Raw genomic sequence first — 23,746 nt, forward strand, 5'->3', positions numbered from 1 at the left:
AAAGAAATGAATATAGAAATAAAGAAGTGAAGAAGTAGAAAAGTAAGGAATAGAGTTATAGAAGTGGAGAAAAAATGAGGAAAGAGATAAATAAGAAAGTGACCAATGAACGATAAAGAAATATGAATGTAAAGAAGAAATAAATATAGAAAGAGAAAAAGGTTGAAAATGAATAAGAGTAATGATTCCAAGAGACCAGTATAGGAGACCGGCTCGAGGAAGAATGAGCGCTCGGAGTCCGGGCGCTGCCTTCGTCGCTTCCCCCACTCTCCCCCACTCACTGAGTCCTGCGCGACGAAGTTGCGCGCACACAATTTTGGGTAACTTCCAGTACTTCTAAATATGCTTGGCCAGAATTTTCAATTTCTAATTTTTAATATTTTACTTTATTGATTTAATCAATTATTTAAATATTCCAAACACCTAATTTTTTAATATTTCATTTTGAACGTAATTTATTTTCGATATTCTACAATTTCAATTCAATTTTCATCTACTCCGTATATTCTGCGAGACTTTGATTTAGCATACTTCTCAAGAACTATTCAGGAAGCCCATTGATGAAACATTTTCCAAAAATAGAGGTGCTACGCAATTCTTAAAATTGTCTTAAAAATGTTCCAACAATAGGCTTTTTCAATAGTTCTTGAGAAGTTCTATAGTTCTCGGTCTCGTTCTAAGGGTTGCTTTGGGACCAGCGATGAGTAGCGGAGAACCTCTGCCCGCCAAGCTACACGTTCGTGTTCACGTTTTGCTCGGCTACGACGGGATTCGCATTGTCGACGGAGGCGATCATCACAAAATCCTACTTCCAAACTCGCCGCTACGATTTAGCGCCATGATTTTGGTATCACGTAAAACCGTAGCGTTGTGCATCTCCCTACTCATCTCTGTCCAACAATTCCACTTTCACCTGTCTTCTAATATTACTTCCTGACCGCAAAGAATGATAGGTAGATATCTTTATGTAGCTGTCCATCTCAGCATTAGTAGACTGTACTGGCAATTGCCCCATGAGTACAGATATAGGCGATGATCTGGAAAGAAGATCCATCTCAGCATTCACTCAACTCTATCGGATTCGGTGTATAAACTCTGTATGTTCACACATTGTTTTATATAAGGCCCGTCCCGCAAGATATTGGTATGTCTGATATAGATGGTATAATTGGGATTTGTTGATCTTGCGACATTGTTTTATCGATTAGTTCTGTTTTTGTTTCTGTTAATTCTCCAATTCTTTGTAGATATCGTGAATAAGCTCTAGTGACAGGTCTTGTCATGGTATGTACTTCGCCATCTAGTGTGAACTTCCAATTCTGATTATATAAAACCAATTATTGTCACATGTCCATTGGTGATGCAGCCATAAGAAAAAGAAGGAAGAAAAGAACCTCGGCACGTCCTGGATTGAATTTCGCGAAGTAATAAACCAAACAGAACGAACTGGAACTATAATTTTATTAAATGTAGCTCGTTCATTAGCCAACGTGCCCGGTTATTAAGTAATTCGATTCGTAAGCAAGGAACAGATTATATCTAAGGAATAAGAGACTGTAAGATACGAGGGAAAAAGAGTTCTAAAAATAGTAGCATGCTTATAACCCTATTTATTTTAGATCTCACTTCACGTTCCTGATCGCCACACAGTATGAGATTGGGTATACTAAGAAATCGATTGGGCAGTTTATATAAATATTACAGTGTATAGCCTTAAATGTAAATACTAACAATGCAGTTCAAATAATTAAAAACCAATTTTTTCCACATGATATAACGTACACCAGGAACTGCAATGCCAATCGAAATAATCATACATACGGACAACGTATTTTCACTGCTAAAATATATTTTTTTAAATCCTCAACATACTGCTGACCATTTCATCAGATATTCAGAGATCAGAAAATTTTTCCTTCGGCTCGTAAAAACTGACGTACCAGTTTGTCCAAAAAGAAAAAAGATTGCTAGAAAGAATCTTTTATGCGCAACATGCATATCAACTCCATCAAAATTGCGACAAGCCACAATCGCATCGAGTGACGTATTTCAAACAGCCTGGTGTCTGTTATCCGAAACGTTCTTCGACGTCGTAATCATGCATACTGACCACCGTGCCAAGCGATCAGGTGTATTCAGATAATAAAACAGAGATGCGTGCAGGCGTTACAATAAATTCTATACCTAAGACATACGCCCTTCTAACCCATCCAATATATTTCATCGACCCCAATATCAAAGACAAAGGCACCTCTAACTTTAGAAACTAATTAAACAACCTTTCCCCGAACTCCATAATCAGTTCCACACAGTCACTGTAATCGCTCGTGCCGTAATCCTGCGACGAAGATACTCGGTTGCGAGTAGAAAAATCTTTGAAAAATATTTTTGCAATTCTTTGTACAAAAAGTAATAGTCAGTGAACTTGCATGACGATAGATGAACATTTTTTACTCAGTGCTGCCTTATCCTTTGTCCTATGGTAGGCATAGCTTATGGCAATATCTTTATTCCGTCCGTATACTATATTATGTCTAGAGGCCCCTCAGTTATGGTGTAAATAAATACTCCGTATCTTAAGCCCTGCTACCATACAGTTCAGTTCATTGTTTCAGGAACTTCCGAACAGATAGATTTCATACAGTGAAGCGATGCAGTCGAAACGTCATTTCAGTTGTGATTGAGCATTGAAGTTGACCAGGTGACCAGGACAGAAAAATTGTGTCGCCCCATCGGTAAGCCGAGTATAAGACATTCGTTAATTTATTGAAGGTATTATGCTCCGTTTATCGGTAGGGAGGCATGATAATGGCCATCGAGGTGATTGTGAAATTTGTACTTCTTACTAAGAACAAGTGAAGCCGTTAATAAAAGGAATGGTAGCGGTTCCCACATTCTAGCATAATTGCCATGTGTCTGATAGGTATTATGCTAAGAATGTGCGGTATCGCGGATACATTCCGCTTCAATAATTGGAGTAAACTGTGCTCTGTTGGTCTGTGATATTGAATCGTGAAATTTTGTATTTATTGCTATCTTGAGATTATAACGTATACTATACTGTATATATATAGAGGTTATCATTCCGTGGCCTGTACAATTGCGTATATGTGATTAATCTCGTATTATACATGAACAATACAAATAATAGATCTTGAGAACATTACGAAAATATTAAGACAGTTTCTTGTTCGTGATGAACGTCATAAAACGTTAAAAAGGTTGCAGTGAGTGTCTAGTTAGTGTTACCCGTGAAAAATTAATTATTCGAAACTGTGTAAATTTTACAATTTTTCATTTTGGTAATTTTTCAAAATAATATCGTTCAATCGACTCCGGTCGATTTTTTAAAATAACAATGAAAGTTGCTGTTGTTGGAGCTGGCGTGATCGGTGTGACTACTGCTGTGATGATAAAAAGGACATTTCCACATTTGTCTGTAACTATTTTTGGAGAAGTCTTTACACCAAATACCACGGGCGACGGGAGCGCAGGACTTTGGGGTCCTTATATTCTTGGGGATACACCGAGTGAAGACGTGCTGTGAGGAAAACAAAAATTTGTCACTTGAAAATATATTTTGGGGTTATACACTTTGCATTGCTTGATATTGTTTTTTTTTTTTCTAATAAAAATATATAGCCGATGGGCCGGCGGTACTCACCGTTGGTTGGAAGAACTGTGGAGATCTGGTCTTGCACCAGAAGCTGGAATTTGTTTGGTGCCAGTTTACAGAGTCACAAGTGATTCAAAGGGATATCCAAAACCTATTTGGTCGTCTTTGGTTTACGGTTGTCATGAATTGAGCCCTGAGCTTTTGAAAAAAATTAATATTGAGCAGAAATCCAATTACAGGTAAAAATAAAAATTGTATTTAATTTTGAAATACTTAATGTGAGTTTCCACGAAAAATTATTTTACTAGTGGCGGATGGCATTTTTTAACGTATACCGTCGAGCCGACACTACTATTGCCGTGGCTGCTGAAAGAATTCAAGACGCGAGGCGGAATTGTTATTAAGAGAAAAATTAAGTCGTTCGAAGAATTCAAAATGGAAGGATACGACATTATCATAAATTGCAGTGGACTCGGTGCCAGGATACTGGCTCAGGACACGGAGGTTCATCCGATCAGGGGTCAAGTTTGCAGAGTAAATAATAATTTTTCAAAATGAATGTTTGCGATATGCCTTTTTTTACAATTGCACAATTTACTACAGGTCGATGCTTCCTGGCAATTCGAAGTGCACTTGAGCGACGATGATAACGGAAATTATATAATTCCAAAGTAAAATAATACAAGTACACTATACCAGTGCTAGGAGCAAAATTATCCAAAAAATTTTTTTTTAGCATGAACAGTGTCGTGCTTGGTGGTACTCACCAAGCAGGTGACTATAATCTTCAAGTTTCGCAAGAAGATTCAAATTTCATTCTCAAAGGATGTTATAGAATGTCGCCGGCTTTGCAGAAATCAAGAATCTTGAAAGAATGGGTTGGGCTTCGTCCAGGAAGGATGCAAGTTTGTTTGAAACTAGAAATTCTGCGAAGCAAAAATGGAGAGAATTATTTAGTAAGTCATTATTTTCGAAAAATGCTAATATTACAAATTAATTAATATTATTTTTGTAACAAAATTAGGTGATACACAACTATGGTCACGGTGGTAGCGGTGTCACTCTGAGTTGGGGATGCGCTCAAGACGTTGTGAAAATTTTGAAAAAAAAAATATTTGCAAAATCCAAATTGTAATAAGATGAGTATAAATAAAATAAATTGACCTCTCACTAATTGCAGAACATTCCATCGGAATCAAAAGACAATTAAAAGATAAAATATATATCGCCATCTGTTGGCCGACGTGAGAAACTAATTTCCGAGTAATTTCCGACGTTCCCGAAGACATTAGGATAAAAATTGACGATCGAGTTTATGGTAGTTTTTGAATTTTGGAATGGACTATAAATTACCAATGGCTTGGCCATCGTAAAAGAATCCTTTGTGCATAATATAAAAGGATCGCCCCGACACGGATATAGAAAAATTATGTTCGATATAGGATCATGAATGGAATTGCCGGCGGTACGAAAGGTTTAATAACGCACGAGGAAAGGATCTTGTTACAGAACGAAAATCAGGAGAGTACGGACTCCGAACGTCAAGATGAAGAAATTTCGTCGAAGTGTGCCGAAAATAAATCACGCAATAGGACCAAATCGAAAGCTCCAGGTACGTCTCGTGCAAAGAGACATAAACAAATAGAGACATAAATAACGAAATGACAGATTAAAAACCACGTATGAAAAATATTCAGAGAATTCTCAGTCGGAAATGCAGTCAGAATGTCAAAAGATGGATGACGAGGTGTTATCTCCAAGTAAAATACACAAGAAACGTAGGCACGTAATAAATTCTACGCGATACCTGCCCCTAGTGTTTTGTACCAATTGAAATTCTGTACCAATTAGATGTTTGACAATTTGCACGAGCAACTGCAAGTACGAAGTTGTACGTCGCGTGGCTGCCAGATTCGGAATGAAGGAAGTTACGGAAGACAGTAGCTGGAATCTTTATTGGACGGATTTGAGTATCAGCATAGAACGCGCCAAAGACATGAAAAGATTTCAAAAGATCAATCATTTCCCGGGAATGACGGAAATATGTCGAAAGGATTTGCTCGCTAGAAATCTAAATAGAATGCTGAAGCTGTTTCCGACGGAATATAATTTTTTTCCAAAAACTTGGTGTTTTCCAGCCGAGTGAGAATATACCATAAACCGCTATTCTACTTGTACGTATCACTTAGTAACCATAACCTACATTTTCTCAATAGCCATGGCGAAGCTCTAGGTTACTCGAAGCTGAGACGTTCCACAACTTTCATAATTAAACCGGATACCGGATGTCAAGGACGTGGTATTTATTTAACGAAAAATCTTAAGGATATAAGACCTTACGAGAGGATGATTTGCCAAGTTTACATAGCCAAGGTAATTGGAAAGCAAGTTACGCCCCTGGTATAAATTCGTCGTAACCGTCGTTGATTTCCAGCCGTTTCTGATCGACGGATATAAATTTGACTTGCGAGTTTACACGCTTATTACTTCTTGCGATCCTTTGCGAATTTATGTGTATAACGACGGACTGGCAAGGTACGATATATTCGATACTTAGCCCCGAGAAACCGTCTATAACCTATTTTAATTAGTAAAATTCAAAATAAGGTTCGCGACAAGCAGATACAAAGAACCAACCGGTCACAATACCTCCAATGTTTTTATGCATCTAACGAATTATGCTGTAAACAAGCACAGCCGAATGTACGTCGTGGACGATGAATCCGGGAGTAAAAGGTTTGTCCTAAGAAGGCTGTTTTAATGTGTAAATAATTAATACAAGCAATGGATTTTGTATCCCGTAGAAAAATATCGAAGCTAAACAATTATCTGAGAGCTAGAGAAGTTGACGTGGATGATATGTGGTGTAAAATCGATGAGATTATAATAAAAACAATATTAGCAGCATATCCCATATTAAAGCACAGTTATCACACGTGTTTTCCAACGCACGATTTGACATATGCTTGTTTTGAATTACTGGGATTTGATATTCTGCTCGATTGGAAATTAAAGCCTTACTTACTTGAGGTATGTTCATTGTGCGTCTAACCCTCTATAGCCTGGCGTGACTTGGAAGTCATACTGATAAATCGATATCTTATTGATTTATTTAATATTTTACGGCAAGGTAGCGTATACAAAATTACGAAGCATATTCTTCATAATAAAATCATTGAAACTAGTGAATTCATTGTTAATTGGTATTTAGAGATTGACATTTCTTAATATCACGTTACACAAATTCGGGCTATAGAGGGTTGAAAGGAAGATATTTGGATTAAATAGTGAAAAATTAAATTATTTAAAACTAGGTTAATCACTCACCCAGCTTTCACACGGATGCTCAAATTGACAAAGATATCAAGGAATCCTTGCTCAATGACACTTTCCACATGCTGAATTTCCATGAATGCGACAAACGAAAAATAATCGAAGAGGACAGGAAGCGCGTTCGGGAAAGACTGTTGCAAGGTATCGGATCGAAGGACCAAAGGTAAATGATGTGAAGGATAAATATAACGAGTAAACGAAAAGGGCAGAAATAATGGTTGGTATCACTGTGTTTGTGTACAGCTTAAACGATAGTTCCGTGGGTCTGACAAAAGTCGAAAAACTCGATGACAATTTTGAAAAACAATTTAAGTGGGAGGCCCAGCATATAGGAAATTTTCGAAGAATTTACCCAGGACCTGGAACTGAGAGATACGAACCGTTTTTCAAGCAAACAGGCAGTACGATGTTTCAGGATACAGCAGCATCCAGAGCAAGAGAAGAGGCATCTAAAATACAAAGAGAAGAATCCGAGGTGTGCAATGGAATTTTCTTCAATCTAAATCCCAATGGAATGTTTAATTACGTACTTTCCTTGTATTCCAGATAAAATTAAAAGAGCAAAATGCTAGGAGGGTTCTTGGAAAGTGGACCGAGCAAAAAGTTCGTCCCGAGAGTCCAGTAGGAATGAAGAAATGTACAAGCTCGTCAATTGGTCCAAACAAAAGTAAATTGATAACAACAAAAAAGAGTCAACTCAATATAACGGTTTGTTTTTCATCCTATCGAACAATTCTTTTTTACCGTCAAATATTAATAATTCATTATCCGTACACCAGTTAAAGAAACCCACGGTACCAAGTAACAGTTTATACTCCTTCGAACCGGAAGTAATTAGCGACTCCGAGGAAAGAGAACGTAAAAATGGAATAGCTCAAAGAGACTTTTTGATTAAAAGTTACGGGATGTTGGAGCAGATCTACATAGCTTTAAAGCAGCATGGCAATCTCAGACCGGAGGACGAAAAGAAATATGGTCTTTATGGGAAATTGGGTTACGGCAATGATATCCCCAAAAGCATATGCACGTTAGGACGAAAAATGCATTATAACTACGAATGCAATCATCACGTGGACATTAAGCAGGAAATAAGTGAACTTAACAATCGCAATTGCGAATACTTTGCAAAGGCAAGTACACTTTGAGTATGAACTGATTAGCAGGATATGAGACGTCACATTGGATTCCGAAGTGTTTGACGTCTAAGAGAATTTTTCCTTTCTTTTTTTGGTTCAGTGTAGAAAGATGGCGGAAGGACGGGAGTCGCATCCTGTAGATAGAAGTAAGTACATATATGTATACTAGAGTGTCAGTATATATCGCATACGACAATGGATAACGCAATATATTATTTTATCACGTAGACTTGAAGATAACATGCACTGAGGCAACATTTTACACAAGACCGAATTGTACGATAGAAAAATTGTGCAGCGAACACGACAGGGATGTTCGTATTAACAGAGGTCAAAGAGCACGCACCTCGGCGAATTGCGCGAGAGGAGACAGAATGACGTAGTCGAATTTACGACCGTGAACCACGATGATTCCCATGAATGCACTTTTCCATTTTCCTTTACATCACCTCTTTTGTACATAAACTCCTAACCGGAAACGTTGCGATTCCATGCACCATGGTTCTTATAATGTATAACAACTTTTATTGCTGATATATATTTTTGTATTCACATGATAAAAAATAAACTATGAACAATTTGTTGCGTGTCGAGAGGCGAGACTCCTCTTGATTGCTCGGTCGAGTCAAAATTGTAAAAGTATAAATCATATAACTCGTACAGTAGACATGTCGAATTTTCATTAAATTTTTATAAAGACGCAAAAGCCGATAGTACACAATAACGAAAGTTACATGTTTTCTTATTCCTTTTTCTCTGTAAATCTTCCAAATGTACAGTTGGCGCGAGTGTTTCGCTTTTTTTTTTTAAAAAAAAAAGGGGATACAACGGGGGGTAGGAATATCTTATTTTTTTTCGATATGGCGGACAGGGTCTCGATTTCGAAAAAATGAAATGCAGCATGTTCTTTAAAATAAAATTAATAACTCAGCCGGTATGAGAAACACCCAACAAATCGCATCTAATCGACGATCGATAGTTCCTATTTACAAAGTTTCTCTTCATTCTCTCTCGCATTTTCTTTTTAATCAAGTGTTTTCCATTATTTTGCGTGTATTTCCTTTTTTTCTTTTCTTTCTTCGTTCGTCGCTCGGAATTCGTCTTCAAGATATCGCAACGCCGATCACTCTAACGGAAATAAGATTTTCCGTTGGATCCGATGTACCGAAAAAGTAAAATCGCTCGCTAATTAAAATATTTACATAAAGATACAATAATGACAATATTTTCTTTTCTTCCTTTCCTCGTTCTCCTCGTCTTAATCTTCATATTCGTGTGGTTCTTACTCTTTCTTCGATCTTACGCGAGATACACTTAAGTTAAATGTTTATTAGCGAAGAATGCCCTTCTCGATATTTTCAATTTTCGTCTTCACTCATTCATGCTTAATTATGATTCATTTCCTTGACACGTGTGTTATTCCTGTCGAAACAGTCGACGGTCTTTGACTTTCCTTCTTCAGACTTTCTCTCTGTACTTTCATTCACTCGAGCGAAGGTGGTGCAATTACGAAATCCACGAAAGGACAAAAAGAAAGAGGTGGCGATGATAATCTATTCGTTGTAATACTAGTGATGAGCATCATGCAGTGTGGAATTTGGTGTGTCGATGCGCCTGCACGCGTGATCAATCGCTCTATGTCCATTTTAAGAGAGAAATCAGAAATACGACTAAAACGTTAAAAGTAATGAGAAAAATAATTCTTAGTCAAGTTTAAAACGATAAAAATGGCTACGTTCTTTATATATATTTTTATATATATCTATATACTCATATATATATAAAAAACTATACAAACCGCGGACACCTTAATTTCATAATTAGCTGCCGACGGGAAATTTTTTTCTTGTTATGTTAATTTCTCTTCGTTTTCCGCCCTTCTCCACCTCGTTTCTTTTGTATCAGCCTAATCTTTCTTTCTCTCGCGTTCTATTTTCTCTCTTCATGGCTCGATGGTCTATGAAAGTTTTCCATAGAAAGAAAAAAATATATATATAATTATATATTTGTATAAATTATAAATACATACACTGTTCAAGTCGATTGAAATGTAATAAAGTATCCTGCGAATGGGATTATTCACCGTTTTGTATTGAAAACATAAAATTTCTTTTTCTTCCATGAAAAACGTATTTTGACCACACTTCCATGAAGAAAATAGATAACGATACGATTACTTGCAAAACCGTGAACAAAAAAAGTTCCAATAAGGAGAAGATAAAAAATTTTCAAGTGTTCTTATTCTCTGTTAATGTATTCATCGGCGAATCTTAATTCGCAGAGAAATTCTTTCTTCTTGCGTTTTTATACCTACTCGTGCTGTATAGTCGCAATTCCTCATGATAAACAGATAAGGAACGAGAATCTATACATGATTGACAATTCAGAAATAGAAGATTCCTTCATTTTGCATCTCTTCTGGTTTATCACTCATTTTCCGAACAAAAAATCACGTATTTCTCTTTCACTCGGCCTCGTAACGATACCTTAATTTCTCAACAAGTTAAAGCTAGAAAGTTATCAACAAACAGCATGTAGTGTCCGTAACGTGTATAATGTGTGTTCTATGTGTATCTTGATTACTCAGGTCCGTCCACTTGGTGTGTGCGTAAAAGTGCCCGGATAGAACCGAGATTATTATAAATCAACGTGAATTTTAATGGTCCTAGTGGTTTCGTGGGTGATAGGTATGCTGGTCAGGATGGGAACTGTGATAAACGTTAACAAAGTGTGACTCGTACGCCGCTAGGACGACGGTCCAAGAAGTGTTATGGCTTGAATTTCACCAGGGGTATGTTTTTCGATTGCAAACACTTGTCGCACACCCACTCCGCGTAAACTTCTTGCGTTAAGAGTTGGTATGCGGCCTCGGAAAGGCCGGTGCATCCTCTGAAAAGAAAATGAATAAATGAAGAAGGTCAAGCTTGGTTACGTAATAAGGATCACCGTATCAAGATGAGATATATAAATGACGTATTCGAGGAATATCACAGAACTTACCTATGGAACCAGAAATTACATCCGGATTCGCAGAGGATCGCTTGGTCATTGTCGTGGACTTCCTTGTGACAGACTCCGCAAGGATAGATTGGAGGGGCGTTAGGATTTTGAGGGTTGAAAACCATCGGCTGGTCCGGGGGATAAATCTAAGAGAAATAAATTCACCATGTTAAGGCTCATTTTTATTAGTTACTTTCGAGAAAATCATGATTTTAATTGCGACGCTACCTTTCCTGCTGACACTGGCATGGGCTTCGGGCCCATTCCTGGTGGCCCTTGGAAACCATGTGGTGGCATAGATCCTCCCATATTAATAGGATGTCCCATTGGAGGCCCGCCGGACATATTGCTGGACATGGGACCCATTGGGCCACCTATATGTCCCATTTGGTTGTGATGACTGATATTCATGTTCGACATGTTGTTCATTGGTGGGCCCGGCATGTTCATGTTATTCATTTGATTTGGCCCTGACATGTTCATGTTATTCGATGGCATGGAACCCATTGACGTCATAGGTCCGTTCATGGGCCTGCCGAGATTGCTAAGATTATTTCCCATATGCGTGGGATGTGGTTGGGGCCCATTATGTCCCAGTGGACTGTTGACGTTGTTCATCGGAGGACCGTTCAATGGACTGTTCGGTGGCAAGTGACTGTTCATGTTATTCATGTTCATTGGGCCATTTGCCATATGATTTGAACCACCCATGCTGTTCATAGGCGAACCGAGAGGTCCACCCATTGGACTTCCCATACTATGGCCCATATTATTCATGGGGCTTCCCATGGGCCCACTGTTCATACTGTTCATAGGACTGCCCATAGGTGGCCCACTTAATTGAGAATTTCCCATGTGACTCATATTCATGTGATTGTTCATGGAATTCATGGGTCCTGGTGGCATATTGGGACCCATGTTATTCATAGGACTCATACCGCCCATCGGCGCGTGGTTCATGGGTGACATTCCTCCCATATGGTTCATATGGTTACCCATCGGAGAGTTACCCATAGGACTCATGCCTCCCATATTATGAGGAATCATAGGGCTCATGCCTCCTATAGAGGCCAGGGGACTCATGCCCCTCATGGGAGGGCCTCCCATGTGGTGAGGGTGATGTGGGTGTATGTGAGGCGGACCACCATGCATCATAGGGCTTTGGGTAGTTTGCGGTGGAGTATCGTCAAATGGATTACTTGCAACTATCGTATCCCCATAACCAGTTAATGGAGGAGGTAACAAATCCTGAAATGAAATTATCATTGATTTTCTGTAAGCAGTTTATATATTTATTTATAGTATTACCTGTACAGTTGGGGGTTGCTGAGGAGGTGGTTGCGAGACATTCGCATTTGTACGTCTCTTCTTCTTGGGATTAGCCCCAGCAGGAGGTGGTGGTGGAGGATGGGGGTGAGCTGTGGGCTCTAGGTGCGGGGCATTAGACCCCATGCCTACCCCCATACCCATACCCCCAAGTGGCATCCTTGCAAAGGGTGGCATGCCTGCGATATTGTGGCTCATCTCCTCCTCTCTCTTCCCTTATTTTATCATGCCTTGGGAATACCACGATGGCTTCCAATATTATCTTAGTATCCTAGAACTGTGTACAAAACAAATTTGATTCATTAATACATATTTAATAGAAATATTAAAAAGTTTTATATTGCTTAAATATATATTCTTATAGCATGATTAATATGCTACAGTATAATATGTTACAATGATACATAAAATATAACTCTATGAAAGTAACTCATACAAATAATAAATGACAAATTATACTCATGTGATACATAATAATTTTATGTCAATTTAATAAAATAAATATCAGTATAAACTCAATGAACGAAAAATCTAAGATTTCACGTATTTCCAAATTTTGAAAAATCTAAATTTCTATAAAGTTTCCCGTGAATGATACCAAAGAACCGAGTGTGTTAAATCCGATGACATTATTTACACACAGAGGCACACGTGAATGTGCGTACGCCTGTAGGTATGAGGGACCCAAGTGTATTTATACATACGTACATAAATAAATAACCGGAAAGGAATAACAGGAAAACCAGAGAAGAACTCCAACCTCGCGAGCGTGATAGAGAACTATACAAATTTCATGAAGAAACAGCGCGGATTGACGAAAAAGGAAAGAAAAATCTTTGGAAGCGAGTAGAGAACTAGAGATCAACCTAACCTACAGATTTTTACGTCGATCCCGCATAAATTATCCACACGTTCGCCACAGGCACGCCGATGGCGCCGCGTTCATATTTATGATATCCACAGAATACTCTTAATCACATAACTTTTAAAGAAGCTCGAAAACTCACCAAGGCATTATAGCCGGCAGCATCGAACGGTAGACATAATAAACGCTGTACTGTTTTTTTTTTTCGGTAAGGAACCAACACAGCGCGATTGCTGTCGCGCGATGGGACCCAGTTTTCTCGTGAGCGCGAACTTTTAATTCAGCCTTTTCCGTAACTATACGTCACTCACATATTTCGTAAACGGAGCCACTGTTCGATTTCCCCACGATACTTCACCGATATTCCCTTGTGTCCCTACGGGAAACTTGTTGGGTAAACGCACGCCAGCCCTTCAAGTCGCCATTGTCGCGCGATACGCGTGTCCCTGCGCTCGCCTTTTCCTCTGTGTGTTGCTCTCTTTTTTGATACCTATTGCTTTGTCCAGATGGCGCTGCTGTCGCTGCATTCCTTCAACCTAACCCCTGTTGCACTCGAATGTGATATGCGGCTGTCCCCTGTATCGGGATGCAGATGGCTTTTTCGAAGATCAGATTGGTTAAGGGTGGTCTTATAGGTTGTTTAGGCCCAGAATGGTAAGACAGGGGGGATTGACCGGAGGGTACATTTTTATCTTGCTCTTTGTAGGCATCATCCATGGAATAGCTTCTATAATATTATTAGTTATTTTGTGGTCTCTGGAATATTTGTTGCAGTCAATAAAAACCATATTCCTGATAAATAAAACAAAACCGAGGTTAATGAACGGATATTTTATTGTAAAAAGAAATTCGTTGGTATGCTACAATTACGTACTTTTTATGACTGTGACTTGCGAAAATTTTCTGATAAAAAATGATTAAGTAGTACTGAACAATAAAACAACAGGATTTAACAACGTTCAATACCAAGTTACGGATCTATCCGCAGAACTACTTTCTTCTGAAGTGTAAGAACAATACTTTATTGTAAATCGATTTGTTTTTAATGTTAAGTGTTTACGAACAGCACCCTCGACTTGGAACGGTACGGTATCGCCATCTATGATTAGTTTTTACAACTACAATCACAAAATTAATTTCAGACTCTGTAAGCAAGGCAGTAAGTGATGTAGATTCCTTCCTAATAATAATACACAGCGCCAATGGATGTTTCGAAAGTTAAATAATTGTCGAGGAGTTCCTAAATTAGCTATTGTAAAGTCCCAATTGAGAAACAGGAAAAGCCACTTAGGACCCATGTTATTTCGAACTGTCAACAATCCGTATACCGTACGATAGGGCGGATTGCTACTGTAGAAAAATCGTTAACCGTGAATATAGGTCTTGCGAATGAAGGTACGTGATATGGTGTATGTGGAACAGTTTTGCAAGAAAATACAGAAAAAGGAGCGAAAGATGCACAGTCAAACAAAAAGGAAATAACAAGAAGGTAAGATGGGACACACGATGTGGCAATTCGAACGCGCGTCGTCTCCGAAATGGATTTGGCAAACATTGTAATGCCAGTGAAACAACAAAACAACATATTTTCAAGGAATCAATTGGAAGTTTCCCTCCTCGAACCGCAACCTCTACTACCAACACTGTACGTTCTATCTACTGTTACAACCAGACTACTACGCGTGTGCACATACGCGTGTTTCGAATAAGAAACTAGCGATTTGCACAAATTACAAAGAGCATTCTGGTAGGGGTGTTAAAGGAGACAGGTACTAGTGCTAACAAATGGAACAAGAAAGATAGATAAGGTAATCCAATGGATCATGCCTTATGTACGTGACTTCGCGAAGGACTTCTTGCGAAAAAAAATACAGTTTCATGCATGTTCCCATAATTTTAACGTTGTTCACGTTACTTTGTCACAGCTTTTTTAACAGATATGTATTTGTTTGGCTACGGTCGCGGTCTATTTTTGTGGATTAAACAATTTTTCGCAATGATCTTTCACATGACGTCTCATAGTTTGCCATTTGACTTGTATCGTGCCTTCACGAACGTTCTCCTTTCGAGTCTCTGATTTTCGCCCCTCCTTACCACAGAACGCTACGTGCAATTTAATCGAAAGGATGCGTTAATCGGCGATTGGCTACAACACAAAGAGACTTCGAAACACTCGATTAAGCGCTACTGCTCACAGAACTGAAAATAATGATCGTTCGAGCGAATAAAAGGCTCTGGAAGATAGGTTGCCTCGTTATACCGTTATACACATAGTTATGTTGGTAGATGGATAAACTCTGTCGTATATAGGTATAATTGTGATACAGAGTTAACCATAGGAAATAATCTGTTATCATTCTTATCGCTTTTTTTTTTACCATATGACACAGCGTCGTATATTCTTTCACAGCATCTGAATTCCTGTACTTTCTTGCTTTCTCTTGGATGAGATTGCGTGAACTTTCACCTTACTTCCGTAGTGACGGAAGCTGTATTCTACGTCATAGCGAGTACCGGATGTAAATAAAACGAGTATTAATGAAAAGTGCCAATTGAGCGTAACAAGAAAAAAAAAAAAAAGAAAAGCGAGAAAGTTCTGGTAAAACATGTACAAGCTGCTACAACTAATTACTATATCTCTTTTAATATTTATTTCCACTCCATTCAGTAAGAGGATCTTAATTTATGTTGCAGTCTTTTCCAAAGGATGACCTATTCTGGATATCTATTTTGATAAATGTCAAAGACACAATCCCATTAAAAGTTCTGTCTTACTTTCAAAGGAACTATGCTTCATTTACTCAATGGGGAAATCTACGTTTCCGTTGCTTCCCGGCATTAAAAAGTATTTGTCACTCCTGACGATCGTGAGTATACTGTCAAATCAGCAAAGTGGCAACTTGCCAGTCTATTGGTATTTTCCCATTTCCTTTTAGTACCCAGCATCTTTCTCCATTGTATCTTTTAGATCTGAACACAGCGATCATCAAACAGAAAACTCTCACAGAGTTCGAAGAATCGCCCAACTACCTGGTGATACCTGGAACAGGCAGGAAAGCGAGATAAAGAAAAGTTTATTCGAGTGAAGAGAAAAGAAAAGGATACGAGACGCATACTCCTCGCAGGTCTATAAGTATACTATAGTGTCTTCACAAGTAGAGGTGTATAGTATCGTGGTACGAGGGTCTCTATAAATTATGTCGACTGTAGACTCACTTTCGTATTTACTGTCGAGGAAAGGAAGGGACGTAAAGCCGTGGAAGCCACTCCAGTCAGTGCGTTGGCAGATTTCAAGCCGCAAGGAACGTCTCTGAACTTCTGTAGAAGATAAGAAGAAAAACAAAATCAGTAGAACACTTGGACAAATCTAAAAGATACACTTGGTGTGAGATCTATTGAAAAAAAAGATCCAAGAAATACGTACAAAGAGATATATTTATTTACTGGAATCATCAATATAAATTGGGATCAAGGATAAAAAAGAAAAGAATTGCTTAATTGGAAATTGCATCGCATTCTTTGTTACGGCCTATTGATACACAACTTTCACCATGACTCTAATCAAGGTGAGTGACATGCAACAAGTGCTGGGCAATCTTCGTATATTCTATTGCGTGCATTTTGAAAAATATGTTAAAAAAAGTATGAATAGCCCTCGAACGTTATATGCAGAGTCAAAGTAAGAGTATAAATGAACGACGGTAAAGAAGCTAGGTAAATGATGCTATTGAAGTAACGTTATACTGCGGCTTTGGGTAATTCGATGAACGAGGCTCGTCAAATTATATAAATTATAAAGGTAGACCTTACGCATTACATAAAGTGAAAATTAGTACTTGATATAGTTGAAGAAATATTGTCTTATTTCTTTAAACTTCTTTACAGGGAATCGAGTGACCTTTCTCATGATACATTTAAGAGGATACCCGTATTGGACTCATAATTAACTATAACTGTGTACCTCCTTCTTGGACTATAATATCTATTTTATTTGGTACTTCATTACCTTTATTGGTACTTTACTCACGGGGACTTGGGCAAGGATGAAAATTCGATATACGCCATTAAATTCTATTTGGCAAAGAACTCAAGAAGTTTCTGCTGAGAAAATTCTATTCTGTAACCGAATAATGTTTCGCCATTGACCCGATTACCGGTATTGGGTTGTCCGTCGTGAATTTAATATCTTTTTTCTTTTCTCTTCATATTGGACCTTTCCATCTATTTCTTTATTTTTTTTAATAAATATCGTACTTCATTATCTTTTGAAAAAAAAGGCATCAAAGAAGTCTATCCACTTTTAAACGTGCATTAAAGTCACAACCCGGGTCTCTCGCGTTCCTTTTTGCATGGCCTTACAGCGCCACAATAGCTCCATTATAAATTACGTCAGCCGACTGTACCAGCAATGAAAACTATCCGAGCTGGGCTTTACACCGCGTAGTCGCGTGTGGCTTTCGTCAATGTGAACGTAACCGACAGTACCCGCTTGTGAAAAGCTACACGACATACCAAACCCTGGGAATTAACTTCATAGCCAATAAACCACTATTTTTATTTGGATTTCTTTTATCACCAGCACGTGTCGCGTGAAACCTGCTGCACTGCGAACGTTTCCGCAGTGGGTTTCCTTTTCTCATTCGTAAAAGAAAACCTTATTTTGCTGTGTTTATGTGCGAACCCTCATCAGAAGGAAAGTAAGAGAAGTCGCAAATGGACGACGAGTCTTCGACGGTTCTGGAATATCATATTATATTTTTATTTGGCTCCTTGTACCATCAGCACGTGTCATCGGCAAAATTCTGAAGCCTAGTTCAGTCAAATCACTCTTACGGCAATTTCTTTTTTGTAGATAAAAATTCCTTATTTTGCTATATTTACGTACGAACCCTCATCAGAAGGAAGATAAAAAAAAGGAGTCTCAAATGAACCATGACAGTTCAACGGTCCTGGAATATCATTCATACATATGTATGAACATACTGTAGTCCCCTTTTTCTGCGTTATTTCTCTCCCTATATTTTTACCTTTTTCTTGCATATAAAATACGGAAAATTTATTCTGTTTCAGATCGCCCTCCTGTGTCTGATAGTTTATACCGTAGCAGGACAAAAGGCAGAGGAGCCAAGAAAACCACGCGTTTCCGACGAACAGCTTAATGTGGCACTGAGCGACGAGCGATACTTGAGAAGACAGCTTAAGTGTGCCTTGGGAGAAGCACCGTGCGATCCTGTTGGTCGCCGTTTGAAAAGTATATTTTCCAACTTCCTATATATGTCTTTGTCAAACAGCTGCCTTGTATCTGGGTTTAGTAGCCTGATCTTCGTCATACGCAGCAACCACCAACGCGTCACTTACGTCCTTTTCCAAGATACCTGGCTGACTGTTCTCTTAAAAACTCCAGAGCCCAAACCGGATTTTAGGGAATTTGATAACTTTATCCTTTTCCAATCTGCTCTTCTTTCACTCGCAGGTCTGGCTCCACTGGTACTACGAGGTTCCTGTCCGCAGTGTAGTCCCGAGGAAACAAGACAAATTAAAAAGGTTCTTTCCCACATTCAAAGAAGCTTCCCGAAGGAATGGTCAAAGGTAGTGCAACAGTATGCCGGTGTATAAGGATTACTTTTGGTAACAACAACTTCCTTGGAATGGCTCCAGACTTAGAGAGAGGGGTAGGAACGAAAAAATGCAATAAAGAAGAAAAAAAGAGACTGGAGTAAACGAGAACTAGGATTGTAAGAAAGGATAAAGGAAAAATAAAGGAAAAGCATTGTACGCGTTTACCAAGAATTTGGAGGATGATATTTTTTCGCTATGTATATATACTATATATCTATATATATATATATATTAGATTTTATATTCACGATTCTGATTAACCGATAATGTTATAATAGTATTAAGACTCGAGAACCATATTGTACGATATTCTAAGACGTTATTACATCAGGAAATCTTTGTCATCTGAATAAGCGATGATTTTCGCATCAAAGCAGTCAAGATTTTTATGTCGATTCGCGTAAAGTTCTCGGTTTATATTTCACGAGACGACTTTGCTCGACGCGATGCAATAAAGGATGGTTCTTACGTTCCACGAGATCGACTGTAGCTTTACTTACCCCGGTTGCCCCTGTTTCGTCTTTTTATCGTTTCTCTTGATTCTGCCTCCTGGTTCTCTTGGTCCTGCGCCTTTCATTTTTATTATTTCTTTTATCTCAGCCACCCTTAAATTTTCCAATGGACTACGTACAGAGGAGAATGCAATTTTTGCGCAATTAGGTTAATGGGAGCTTTAGGGCGATCAGGATTCTCCCGTTTAGATCGTTACTCCCAGTTTACTTATTCCCTCGCGATGATTTTTCCACGATGGCGAAATATCTTGAGCCTTTCGTTGTATCTTTTAATACGTCCGAGATTGATAATAATTGCGCCAATTTTTCGAAAACCTTCTTATTACTTGCCGTCGCTCTTCTGTTCATTCCTATATCTTCCTTTCGAGCACCCAGTAAATACGTACGTACTTATCTATCGTTACTGTCCTCAATAGCAGCAACTTCTTAGGCTAGAAAAATCGATGGAAAAAAAAAAAATAGAAGCAGACGGCAAAAAAAAAGTTAGGATAAAACGGAGGAACGTAGCTCGGAAAGTTTCGGTACTTTACACGACAAGAACTCCTTCCGAGCTCACGGCAAAGTATTATCGAGAGACTTCCTCTTCTTTTACCTTACGTTTTCTAGGCAGCTTTATTTTTTACTTTTTTTTTTCACCATGATCTTTTTTATCTCGCCCCTTTCCCTTTGACTTCCGTTTTCCACTATTTTAGGCACATGCGTATTTACCTCGGAGACCTTATAGGACAATTGATATGTGGAGAATGAAATATAAGAAAAAGAGACAGAGAGGTCCCTCGAGTTTGTGTATTCTGGAGAACACGCGCCTATCGGCGGTGTCTCCAGCGTCTTGAGTCTAAACACGTTCTACGAATTGGTCTGGGCCTAAGACGCATGGTCACCTTTCTTTTTTTTAGGGTCAGAAGAGGAATATGAGAAATAAAGAGAGAGGAAGGAGAAGGAGTGACTGGAATGAAAAAAAAATTGGGGATGAAGAGAGGCGAAAGAAAGTAAATAAGTATTTTCTCAAAGGAGAAGATTACCAGTCGAAAAGGCTTAAGGAAGTTGCCTGTTGCTCCAACGAATCGGCGAGCAGCGAGGCGTAAGTAAATCCATGGGAGGTTCGCTAAGGGTTGATATACGTATAGACTACACACTGTGTACCAGATAGTTAGACAGAAGGGCTGTTGAGGGTTGAACTGGATTTCTTAATCTTCGGCTCGTTTCAACAGACTCTCCCACAGCTACCCTCGGTATCGGGACCAGAAACCTTTTCTTGGTATAACAGCTGGATATACCATGTTACTATATAAATTATACGATCCCCTTTGGTATGCCAGCCCCCTACCCTTGATGGTAGAATATTAAATAAAAACCAATATCCATCAGCGGGAACGGCTCCATTAACAGAAGGTAAGCTTATCCATACGTATATCGGGATACGAAACAAAAGCAAGCAACGTTAAAGAAATATTTTAAAATAAAAGAAAAATGGGATAGCAGAAATAATTCGACGTCGGTAATCCATCACGTCGATGGAAGGTCGTATTGTACACGAAGAAATACCAAGTATATTTTTCTGAACGGTATCAACAAGATTTTTCGAAGGCAAAAATTCGTGAAATACGGATTTTCAAAGGAAAAATATCTCCCAAGATACAGACGACAAGAAATCAATTCGTATTGATTCGTCCTCGTCGTAAATACGTCAACAGGAAGTGGCTATGTCCGAATCTAGGAAATGGACATTCGAAACATGTACAAGAGGGGATGTTTAACAGGACCTAAGGGATAGTGTGAATAGTAGCTGTAAACGCCGAAAGGACCATCGTAGCTTTACGTCACGTTGGTTTACACGTACTCTACGCAGTCTATGTAAACACATAGCATAATAGTGTACGAATTCACATATCCAATGTATGTATACATAGCAGCGCTTGTACATATGGCTAGATATGGGTATATATATCGTAGATAGCAAAACGGAGATATATGGGAGTAAACAAAGGTAAGTGAACGAGAGAGAGAGAGAGAGAGAGAGAGAGAGAGAGAGAGAGAGAGAGAGTCCATAAGGAATCCGTATAGGTTATGTACGAAGTCGAAATCAGCCACGTGACTCTAGTTACATAGAAACGTATAATACTATGTATATACGCATACACTGTTTGAATCGCCATATATATATATATATACTGGATACATAGCACGGCCTGTGGAGGGCACAAGTTAGTGTCTATATACCCGGAGATCGATAGAGGACAGAATCCCGGGACATCCCCAGCGATCCTGTTCTCTTATTCTTGCAAGAAGCGTACTCGGGCTAAACCTACTCGCACCCTCTATGCATCCCGCATTAACCCACCCACCCTTATTACTTCAAACTTCCCCCACCTGCCAAACCGAAGCAGCCAAGTCTACCGGTAGAACGGTGCTCGGAAAATTTCGATGTACACCTTTAGCCGCGCCATTCACTAGGATTTAAATCAGGTCTCGACCTCTTCTATGTTTCACGTATGTATATATGTGGCTATGTACACGGAGAAGTTACTGGGGGTAACACTCCCCTTTTGGGATAACCCCTCTCATTAGCGACATCGCCTAACGCGATTACTTGCGCAATCTGCCACCAGGAAGAAAGGCATCTGGTATTTTCGAAAGGGATGAGGAGGACGACCTGCTCCATGGGTATTAAGTGGCGGAAAGGACTTCCCTAGGATTTACTGGTCACATATCCAGAAGGGAGGATCCTGGAGAGAATTATTTTGGCTTACGGGATTCGCTTATTTGTTTCATGTATTATTGATAGTCCCTTTCTGCTCTAGGTTAGACTCCTCTTTTTCACGTTGTGTATATTAGGCCCTTTCGTGCAAGCGTTTTTTACGTGCTCCGGTGCACTGTAGGTGCGTTCGAAAATGAGCCGAGAGCGCACGGCGCGTCGTTGCTTCTCTGTTTTTTGCCATGCATTTGATCGAGAGGGAAAATGGTCTCAGCGCTCACGGCCCATTTTCGAACATACCCATAGTGTCTCGGAGCACGTAAAAACGCACGCAGGAACGGACCCATTAGCTGTTACGTCAGTTTCTTATTTGTGTTGATGTAATGGATGATATGACATTAACGAGTGTCTTCTAACCCCTGATTAACTTTTTTGTACTGTACGTTCGAGTGATTTAATTGCCACCCCTTTCTGGGGTGCGAGTGAATTTCTCGAATAGGCTTAAAGTCTCTTGCGGTGAGAGTGATCTCACTAGGGGTAGCTTGGTAATAACGACTAATTAACGCTATTAATTGAGGAGGATTTTCGGGATCCCTCGCAGAGTTTAATCCTATTTTTTCATCTGTCAGAGGGCACGTGTTTTAACAACACACGTGTCAACTGTCAAGCGCGACAAACTTCCTGGTAATATAATCGACGAGCGAGGGTCGGCTACTAATTATAAGGGTTACCGCGCACTAATCCAGAAAGTATTCGAGTGTACTCGACGGGATATCCCGAAAGCATCCCCCACAGGAAATTGTATCCGGGTAAAAGTGCCCTTTTCGAGGACAAGTGGGAGTAATGAAATCCTTACGAGCAAGCATATGTAAATGAGGCTAGGGATTTCTGGAGCGAGGGTAAATCGGGTAACGATATTGTTAAAGGAATTCCGATGGGAGGAAATTGATATTATTTCACCCCCTTTCTTTTCCCCTATATTTTTTTCATCGCAAGGCTCTTCAATATCAAAAACAAGAATGAGGATACCAAAATACAATTGAATACACAAGTACCAATGTCCAGCTGAAATGGACTTTTTTGAACGTTATCAAAAAAAAAAAGACGTACCTAACTTTCAGTTTTGGATCAGTCATTCCAAAAAAAAGAAAAAAGGTCTTGAATCGATCCAAAAGAAGGATCACGTGAAAGTATCAAGGGAGCACGTTCACGGGGAAAAAAAAAAAAAATAAACAGGATAAGCGATCTCTTTTTGACAAAAGGACAATCTCACGACAGCGGATAAGGGGAGTTTGGCGAGAGACGAAAAGGACTTTGCTAAGGGATGCTTTTCGAAGAAATCCTTACCTTTCAGGATATCTCTCAGCGTGCCAGTACCGTTTGACTGGGGATGATGTAGAGACGGGATGCCGTGGGATGAGAATAAATTCCTGGAGTCTACACGAGGGAAGACCTTAGGCAATAAGCGGAAGGACCTCCGCAGGACATCTCTACCTCTCTATACCTTTCCACCTCTTAGTCCATCGTTTATCTTCTACCTTAGAAACTTCCATTGTAGTTACTCCCACTATCACCCCCCTTCCGCTACCATCCCTCTCCGGCCCTGCCTCTTAGTCTCCTTTAGTCTTCCATGGACTCGAAATC

At 39.2% G+C, this 23,746-nt stretch overlaps 4 protein-coding genes and 1 long non-coding RNA gene across 9 annotated transcripts; 3 read left to right on the forward strand and 2 right to left on the reverse strand.

Annotated features, from left to right (window-relative positions):
- The first annotated feature begins 1,062 nt into the window (after window positions 1-1,062).
- LOC107271773 (D-aspartate oxidase) lies at window positions 1,063-4,783 on the forward strand. 2 transcript variants are annotated; one of them, XM_025089013.1, is made up of 8 exons: window positions 1,063-1,144; window positions 1,248-1,284; window positions 1,367-3,543; window positions 3,643-3,855; window positions 3,925-4,150; window positions 4,220-4,287; window positions 4,353-4,572; window positions 4,641-4,783. In XM_025089013.1, the coding sequence occupies exons 3-8, from the start codon at window positions 3,359-3,361 to the stop codon at window positions 4,749-4,751; spliced, it is 1,023 nt and encodes a 340-aa protein (XP_024944781.1). In that variant the 5' UTR covers window positions 1,063-1,144; window positions 1,248-1,284; window positions 1,367-3,358; the 3' UTR covers window positions 4,752-4,783. The 2 variants fall into 2 exon arrangements, with proteins under 2 accessions (XP_024944781.1, XP_015603655.1); XM_015748169.2 differs by having other exon boundaries at window positions 1,096-1,556; window positions 1,620-3,543.
- LOC107271778 lies at window positions 3,406-7,081 on the reverse strand. Its single transcript, XR_001538746.2, has 4 exons — window positions 6,944-7,081; window positions 4,384-4,542; window positions 3,665-3,814; window positions 3,406-3,541 (listed from the first exon to the last, which is right to left on the reverse strand). It is a non-coding gene; the product is annotated as an uncharacterized LOC107271778 (long non-coding RNA).
- On the forward strand, window positions 5,026-8,809 carry LOC107271769 (tubulin polyglutamylase TTLL13). Of its 3 annotated transcripts, none has more exons than XM_015748160.2 (13): window positions 5,026-5,228; window positions 5,314-5,398; window positions 5,468-5,758; window positions 5,833-5,989; window positions 6,051-6,151; window positions 6,224-6,352; window positions 6,421-6,646; window positions 6,931-7,112; window positions 7,193-7,424; window positions 7,496-7,657; window positions 7,729-8,079; window positions 8,186-8,231; window positions 8,314-8,809. In XM_015748160.2, the coding sequence occupies exons 1-13, from the start codon at window positions 5,063-5,065 to the stop codon at window positions 8,466-8,468; spliced, it is 2,283 nt and encodes a 760-aa protein (XP_015603646.1). In that variant the 5' UTR covers window positions 5,026-5,062; the 3' UTR covers window positions 8,469-8,809. The 3 variants fall into 3 exon arrangements, with proteins under 3 accessions (XP_015603646.1, XP_015603647.1, XP_015603648.1); XM_015748161.2 differs by having other exon boundaries at window positions 8,191-8,231; window positions 8,314-8,454; XM_015748162.2 differs by having other exon boundaries at window positions 5,091-5,394.
- LOC107271771 (protein pygopus) lies at window positions 8,594-13,770 on the reverse strand. 2 transcript variants are annotated; one of them, XM_025089012.1, is made up of 5 exons: window positions 13,120-13,228; window positions 12,394-12,688; window positions 11,314-12,333; window positions 11,086-11,231; window positions 8,594-10,974 (listed from the first exon to the last, which is right to left on the reverse strand). In XM_025089012.1, exons 2-5 carry the CDS (start codon window positions 12,607-12,609, stop codon window positions 10,854-10,856), a joined length of 1,503 nt encoding a protein of 500 aa, XP_024944780.1. In that variant the 5' UTR covers window positions 12,610-12,688; window positions 13,120-13,228; the 3' UTR covers window positions 8,594-10,853. The 2 variants fall into 2 exon arrangements, with proteins under 2 accessions (XP_024944780.1, XP_015603652.1); XM_015748166.2 differs by lacking the exon at window positions 13,120-13,228 and adding an exon at window positions 13,419-13,770 and having other exon boundaries at window positions 8,608-10,974.
- Window positions 13,771-16,543: 2,773 nt separating this feature from the next.
- LOC107271775 (ejaculatory bulb-specific protein 3) lies at window positions 16,544-19,375 on the forward strand. Its single transcript, XM_015748174.2, has 3 exons — window positions 16,544-16,842; window positions 18,347-18,527; window positions 18,750-19,375. The coding sequence occupies exons 1-3, from the start codon at window positions 16,828-16,830 to the stop codon at window positions 18,890-18,892; spliced, it is 339 nt and encodes a 112-aa protein (XP_015603660.1). The 5' UTR covers window positions 16,544-16,827; the 3' UTR covers window positions 18,893-19,375.
- The last annotated feature ends 4,371 nt before the right edge of the window (window positions 19,376-23,746 follow it).

The sequence above is a fragment of the Cephus cinctus genome, unplaced genomic scaffold (genome assembly GCF_000341935.2).
Source record: "Cephus cinctus unplaced genomic scaffold, Ccin1 Ccin1_scaffold1042, whole genome shotgun sequence".
NCBI classification, from domain to species: domain Eukaryota; kingdom Metazoa; phylum Arthropoda; class Insecta; order Hymenoptera; family Cephidae; genus Cephus; species Cephus cinctus.